Below are 7,898 nucleotides of genomic sequence, written 5' to 3' on the forward strand. Positions count from 1 at the left end.
GGATTATATGAAAGACTATTTGTAAAGCACTTATCTAGTATGGAGCTCTTTATTTCTGACATTAAAATATTATTTTTACATATCAGGCCCTTGGACAGAGGATACTTGTACTGCTGTATCCTCATTGTAACTATTTGCCTTAGTAAGTGGATTCTGGCACAGTCCAATCCTTGAACTTTTAAAAGTGACTTTGAACAAGGCCTTCTTTCTTTGATTACCAAATTGTTCCCAAGTTTGATGAACTCTAAAAGCTTTAAATATAACAGTTGCTGATGCAACTTGACTGTAATATAGCAGTTTGGATTCAGGTGTCATGTTTAAAATGTGGCTATATGATTGCATATTAGCTCTCTGGTCTTAAGAGGTCGGTAGATATTTGGGGCCTAGGAAGTTCAGCCCTGGAATAACTGGCTACCCTTAACAAGAATGAGGACCATCTCAGCTGATCCCATAGAAGAGAAGGTGCAAAAGTCAGCTCCCCAGGACAGCAGCAGAGGCCATGAGGTACACTTAGTCCATCTGCTGCTGTTGTGCTGACTGAGACCGGCTCATCAGAAGTGCTGTTTGTCTGCTAGCAGAGAGGAAGGAGTCCATTTCCTTGGGGCTCATCGGCTAGCAAACCAAGTCAATTCTCACCCCTTTCTCCACAAAACCTTTACTTCCCAGAGACCCTCTCTACCCCTCTTCACTGGACTGGGAGAGGGCTGAAGTCTTTTAAAGCGTGTGTTCCTTAGATGAAGCTTCAGTCATCTGGAGGGAAAAAATTCTGGCTCTGTACCTGAAATTAAGTGATTAGTTTTTAATTGAATCAAATTATGTTTTTTTCTCCTTTTATTCTTCATCTTCATTACTATTGGCTTCTCTGTTTTTATATATGTGTGTGTGCATATATATACATTTTATACACACGTGTGTGTGTGTGTGTGTGTATATATTTTTTTTTTTGCCAGTATTTTCTCCCAGTCTGTGGCTTGTCTTTCGTCTTCATTACAGTAGGCTTCTGTTTTTATATGTGTGTGTGTGTGTGTGTGTGTGTGTGTGTGTGTGTGTGTAAATATATATATGTACATATATTTGCCAGTATTTTCTCCCGGTCTGTGGCTTGTCTTTCATTCCTTTTAAAGAATGACTTTTAAAGAACAGAACTCCCAAAAATAAATAAAAAACGTTGAAAAAAAAAAAAAAATTTAAAAAAAAAGGGGCGCCTGGGTGGCGCAGTCGGTTAAGCGGCCGACTTCAGCCAGGTCACGATCTCGCGGTCCGTGAGTTCGAGCCCCGCGTCGGGCTCTGTGCTGACAGCTCGGAGCCTGGAGCCTGTTTCGGATTCTGTGTCTCCCTCTCTCTCTGCCCCTCCCCCGTTCATGCTTTGTCTCTCTCTGTCCCAAAAATAAATAAAAAACGTTGAAAAAAAAAAAAAAATTTAAAAGAACAGAACTATTTGATTTTGATGATATCCAATTTATGACTCATGCTTTTGGTATTGTATCTAGGATATCTTTGCCTAATGTAGGGTCACAGAGGTTTTCTTCTCTGTTTTTGAAAAGTTTTGTAGGGGCACCTGGGTGGCTCAGTTGGTTAAGTGTCCGACCTTGGCTCAGGTCACCACGTACGGTTTGTGGGTTCAAGCCCCACGTCGGGCTCTGCACTGACAGCTCAGAGCCTGGAGCCTGCTTCAGATTCTGTCTCTCTCTGCCCCTCCCCTGCTTGTGCTCTCACAAATAGACATTAAAAAAAGTTTTGTAGCTTTAGATTTTTCAATTTGTGTCTATGATCCATTTTGAGTTAATTTTTGTATACAACATAAGGATTGAACTCCATCTCACTGCATGGACAGCCAGGTGTTCCAGCATCATTTGTTGAGAATATATCCTTTGTCAGAAATCAGTCATTCATTAATACAACACTGTCTTTATTATGATAGCTTTATTTTAAAAATCTTGAAATAGAACAATGTTTATCTGCCAACTGTTCATCAATTTCAAATTTATTTTAGCTATTCTAGACCCTTTGCATTTTCAAATAAATTTTAAAATATATTTGCCAATTTCTAGCAAAAAATGACTACAGGGATATTGATTTTTGGTTAATCAAATGGAGGGAATAAAGTACACAGACTTTGCCACCAATTGAAGGTCAGTTCTCCCATCTCAAGGGATAGAAAACCCATAACCAGCCCATAATGGCTAAAATTATATAGACCTCAAAATACCATTGCCTGGATATCAGTTGAACATAAATTAGGAATGGCCACACAGGAGCTGGCAAGACTTTTTAAAGCGAGCCACAGATTGAATGCCACAACCCCTAGGTTCACTGCCCTCTACCCAGCTCCTTCTTTGATACCAACCTCTTAACGTTATACCAACCTCTTTCTGTTTGGGGGAAGTGAAAAAGGGGACAAGGCACAAGGCAGAAATGAACCATAACTTTAACAAGCCCCTTTCTAACTTTCAAGACCTATGCTAAGTCCCACCTTCTCCAGAAATAATTCTGACCCTACCAGCCCAATATGTGCTAAACATGATGAGGGTTCTATACACATCATCTCATTGAATCCCTAATCTATGAGGCATGTATAAGGAAACTAAGTATCAGAGGAAGTTAAATCTGTCCTCATGGCTTCAAAATGACAGAAATAGGAAGGAAGCCCAGATCTATATAACTCCAAAGTCATGCTCCCTCTTTTTTTAAATGTTCACTTATTTATTTGGGGGGTGGGGAGGGGGAGAGAGAGAGAATGAATGAATCCTAACCAGGCTCCATGATGTCAGTGCAGAGCCAGAACTCATGAACTGTGAGATCATGACCTGAGTCGAAATCAAGAGTCAGATGCTTAACCAACTGAGCCACTCAGGCACCCCTAAAGCCATGCTCTTAAGCCCTTTCTACGTGATACCACCTCTCTAGTGTCACTCCTTTTCTGACCTACAGTGGTATGGACTTAATCCCACTCAGTTGGGTTATTTCATATGCTTGTAGTGTCAGGTTTTTATTGATTATATGAAGTATTTCCCCAACTCCATTGATAGTTACTTGAAGCAAGGGATGATATCTTGTACTTCTCCATTTCTCTTATGGGGCATATGGTATAGTGAGGTATACTCGGTGATTAAACACTTGTCCATTCATTGTGGGGAAAGAAAAAAATGTAGTGATTGAGTTCAGAGAATAAGGAAAAGAAATTAAAATATACTGAATAGAAGCCATATTTCATTATTATATTCAAACCTGTTTTGATCAACTCTGTTTTACTGCTTTGTGGAAGGTACTGTCATCTTTGGTAGAGGCAGTGTCTTTGCTTCTGAAATTAGTAAAATTGAAGTGATGCACCCAATTCTGCACACCATGTGAACAATGGAACATAGATTCCCTACACATTCCCTTTCCAAGTTTTATTCCATTCCTGCCTCACATAATTGGCTCTCTGATTCCAAGCCAGATCCACAGTTAAATCTGGTTCCAAAAGGCAGGGTTTTTTCCACTATTTTTCTTGAGTGTGTGTTTTGAGAAATTTAAGGTCATTAAGTAGATCTAAAAGAGAGGAGATTGCCAAGTTTCAAAAGGGCAAGAACAGTCTTTGGCCTCACACCAGTGAATGATATACCATTTCGTGGAGTGGGAGGAGGGAAGGTGGTGTCCAATGGACAAAAAAACTGGACGCAGAACAGATATAAAAACAGAGGAGCCGGGGAGTGGAGCCACCATCAGGGAGAGACTCGCTCCCAGTGACTGTAGGGAAGACCGTGCTATTTCCTGCCAAGATGAAGCTGCTGTTGCTGTGTCTAGGGCTGATTCTAGTCTGTGCCCATGAGGAAGAAAACGTTGTGAGGAGCAACATCGATATTTCAAAGGTAGAGTCTGTAGAGTATAGTAGCTTCTGCCCTTGTGGGGTAGCGTGGAGGATTCTGAAGTAACGTGGCCCTACCAGAGGACAGGAGTTCTTTGATGTATTAGACCAAAGGGGTGGTTTCAGACTTTTGACTAAGAGCAATTGTACCATATTAAAAGAGAACACTTGGGGACCTCTGTTCTCGCTTTAGGGATGGTGGAAAGAGCCCTAGATGTAGTACCAATTGACCTGAGTTCTAATTCCATCTTCACATCATTATGATTCTGGCACAAAGGCCAGGTTCAATGAGACAAGGATTCCTATGGAGTTCCCCTCCCCTTTTCTTACCCAATCATTTTACTGATTTATTGCAGCTTTCAGGAGAGTGGTATTCCATTCTCTTGGCCGCAGATGTTAAGGAAAAGATAGAAGAAAATGGTAGCATGAGGGTTTTTGTCAAACACATCAAAGCCCTGGACAACTCTTCTCTGTCCTTTGTATTTCATACAAAGTAAGTGTGGTCTTTGTCACTTGGGAGAGGAAACACGGGAGTCTGAATATGGTGTTGGAACTCTGTGTGTGTGTAAGGGTACACATACCTTCTGGGTTTGTATTGAGAATAAGAGTCCATTATCTGACACTGATCCAGGACCTGAAGAACCTGGGTCTTTTCTAGATTCAAAGATAAGAATTATGACAGAAACAAATTCAAATAGGAGTGGAGGAAGTACGGACAGGGTAGAGGGTATCAGAATCATAAGTAATGTGACAGTACAGCATAAGTTTGGAGCACAGGACTTGGAATTGACAGCCTCTCTCTTGAATCTCTTATGTGTGACCAAGAAACTTCATCTGTTTCCACCCCAATTTTCCCTTGGGTAAAGAGGATGATGATTCTCTTTAATGGTTTATTTATTTTTTTTGCAAGGACCATGTGAGGTAATGTTTGGAGAGCACTTCTGTGAGAGGCTGGCACATGGTGAACACTAAGCTAATTATCTAGACAGGTAGTTGTAGTGATAATAGTGGGAAGTAGTGGCAGAGTGACAGTAATGGAAGTAGTTGACTCATTCTTAAAGTATCACAAAGTAAAATAATGTAAATAAAAGCTCTTTGGAAACTGTGCTCCAAAAATGTTCAACAATGAAGTGGAATCAGAAACCCAAATTATAGGTAGAGTGTGAGGGAGCTGGGGCATCAATATCTCTTGGACATCAGCTTATTCTGTTTTACAGAGAGAACGGAAAGTGTACTAAAACATTTCTGGTTGCTGACAAAACAAAGGATGGTGTATATAGTGTTGTGTGTAAGTATATTAAAAAGTCTTTCTAAATTCTACTTCCACTCCAAGAATTTAATAAACGCCAATATCTTCAAGATCTTGACCAATTCCTGATCAATAGCTTATGTACATTATATAATGAGGGGCCATCTAATAGCCAAATCCTGAATCTGGAAGAACCTTGGGTAAAAAAAGTCAATGCCTGGCACATAATACCATCAGATAAAGATGTACCTCCAGCAAGAAAATTGACAAAAAAATAAGTGGTGGGACAGCTTCTCATTCCCTGCCTACTTTGTGATGATGTCTGCTGGTCGTTGCTATAGCACATCATCGCTCAGGATATAGAGCACTGGGTATGTAATGCCAGCGGGCCTATAGAGAGGATAGAGACACACAGTTGGCAGAAATGGTCAAGGGAGGTGGGTGAGTCTCAGGGAGGATGATAGAGCATAAGTTGCTGCTATGGCTGAATTTTTCTACTACTAGTAGCCAAATACCAGTATCCCTTGGATGTCGCCTCATGAAGCCCAGGGAGATGTAAATGAAGACATTAAATATTACTCTGTCTTCCAGGATATGCACTTGAATTTGTTTCGTGGTTGAAAATAGGTAAGGGGGTTTCCTTACTTCCCGTGGATCTAACAAGCTCTGACCTATCAAGCTCTGAGAGGCTGGCACACGGTGGCACAAGTTCTGAACGGTGTTCTGTTTCCTCCACAGATGATGGATACAATGTATTTAGCATAGTTGAAACGTCTAGGATGCGTATATCCTGTTACATCTTGTGAATTTCGACAAGAAGAAACCATTCCAACTGGTAGAGTTCTATGGTACGGTATTTTCATGCTGACACTCATCTTGGGGTGGGGAAGGAAGGTAAACCTGGAGACAAAGTGGTCCTCCCAATTTTTATCCTGGAATGTCTCTCCTCCTCTGAAGACAGATGCTCACCTTTGGTAATCTGTCTTCCTGCCAGAACCATATCCTAAAGATGTCAAATTCAAGACAGGTTATAACCCATCCCCAAGACTTCTGCCTAAGCACCCAATCAGTGCTCTCCATTTTCCATCCATCTGGAGCCACCCCCTTATGAGCCTCAGTGACAAATACATAAGACACAGCAGTTACTGTCACTCTCCCCACAGCCCGAGAACCAGATGTGAGTCAAAAACTCAAGGAAAAGTTTGTGAAATATTGCCAAGAACATGGGATTGTTAAGGAAAACGTACTTGACCTGACTGAAGTTGGTAAGTATTGTTATTTTCTAGTTTTCTCTTCTTAAATTCCCATGTTACTGAAGGGGGAAAAAAACAATAACAAAACAAAACAAAAAAAAAAACAAGAGAAGGCAGTACCCCCAATCAGTCCCCTTTGCCTTAACCTAGAGAATCATTTGGTTTCTCTCTGGCAAATAAACTGGGTTCGGTGTTTGTATGTGTTCTGTCTCTAGATCGCTGTTTACAGGCCCGAGGAAGTGAAGTGGCCTAGGACTCCAGGTTGGTGATCTCTGATGGAAAGGGGGTGGCCCTGGGATCAGTGCCTTCCAAAAGCATTAGGAGTTTGTGTTCAAAGATGACAATAAAAATAATTTGGTAAGGAAGCTTGTGAGGAGAGCTTGAGATGTGGAATTGGAGGAGCTGGGTTCAGGACTCATTCCTACCATGAACTTTTGAACAAATGACCTAAGCATTTACCAAGGGAATAATGATGTCTACCCTGCAGACTTACCGTGTGGACATAATGCTGGCAAAAGACATCAGTAATTGATGACATGCTAAAAATCATTAAGACTTAAAATTTGAAATGGAGAAAGAGTAATAGGACATGAGTATGAAACTCACATCCATTTCTGTGTTTATGGTTGGTCTTCCAAGCCCAGAAGGCATTTCACCCTCCCAATTTACAACAAACATTTCTTCCTTTGATCTTTGTACATCCTTAACTTTTCACCTGGGAATAGAGCTGTCTGAACTTCCAGTTGTCTTTTAAGCTGGAAAACAGACACTGAATCTTCTCATCAGTTTCCTACCTTAGATTTATTGTGGAGCTTCATTCAGATAATGTAGCTTGCATAAAGCAGACATTTAATAAAAGGTAGCTATGGCTTTGCCATTATCTCTCAATTTATCTAAAACTCTTCAAAACTTCTAGTGCTGAAGGTGGCAGAACAAGCCTAGGATCCTTCATTGCTTTCTTTCTTTTTTTCATAGATTCAGTTTGGGGACAATAAATAGGAGATCAGCAGTAGAAAAAAGGGGGGGCATTTATTCATTGCCCTCCCTCCCCTATTCTGGCAAATAACATGTTACAGTACAGCTTGACATCTGCTAGTCACCATTTGTCTCTATAACAGAAGTTCTTTTTGCTTCAATTCAATCCAAGAAATGCTTAATAAGTTTCTGTGTTCTCTTTTTCATTTGCTTATTTAGTGTTGAGTGAATGCTGCCTTACCTGGGCTCCAGGATCTTCCCTTCTGTGGTCCCCACACCATCTAGTGACAAGTGCTGTGACCTGATTTCCATCATAACCACATAGGAAAGCATTATCTCTGCATCTTCAGAATCTTCCTTAATTGTCTAGGAAAACATCAACCAACCAAGATTTCAAGATTTTCTCCAAATTTTCCAGCTGTCTTTCCCATACCCAGGAGAACTCTATCATGAATAAGAACTTCCTATATCTGGTCAATAAATGATTAGGCTTGCAGTCCTGTGGTTTGTCTTTGTGTATATGGGAGTGTGGGGCCGACAAAAAGCAAATGGGGGGACCTCCTTGGCTCTGCAC

At 40.8% G+C, this 7,898-nt stretch overlaps 1 protein-coding gene across 1 annotated transcript; it reads left to right on the top strand.

The window, feature by feature from the left end:
• Positions 1 to 2,742: 2,742 nt before the first annotated feature.
• Positions 2,743 to 7,818, top strand: LOC131491480 (allergen Fel d 4-like). The gene is given in 8 exon segments (XM_058694495.1): positions 2,743 to 3,851; positions 4,204 to 4,340; positions 5,065 to 5,135; positions 5,835 to 5,870; positions 5,873 to 5,944; positions 6,260 to 6,361; positions 6,565 to 6,610; positions 7,544 to 7,818. Coding segments are annotated over 7 exon segments (546 nt in total). The 5' UTR covers positions 2,743 to 3,761; the 3' UTR covers positions 6,603 to 6,610; positions 7,544 to 7,818.
• The last annotated feature ends 80 nt before the right edge of the window (positions 7,819 to 7,898 follow it).

The sequence above is a fragment of the Neofelis nebulosa genome, chromosome 12, assembly GCF_028018385.1.
Source record: "Neofelis nebulosa isolate mNeoNeb1 chromosome 12, mNeoNeb1.pri, whole genome shotgun sequence".
Classification (NCBI taxonomy): Eukaryota; Metazoa; Chordata; class Mammalia; order Carnivora; family Felidae; genus Neofelis; species Neofelis nebulosa.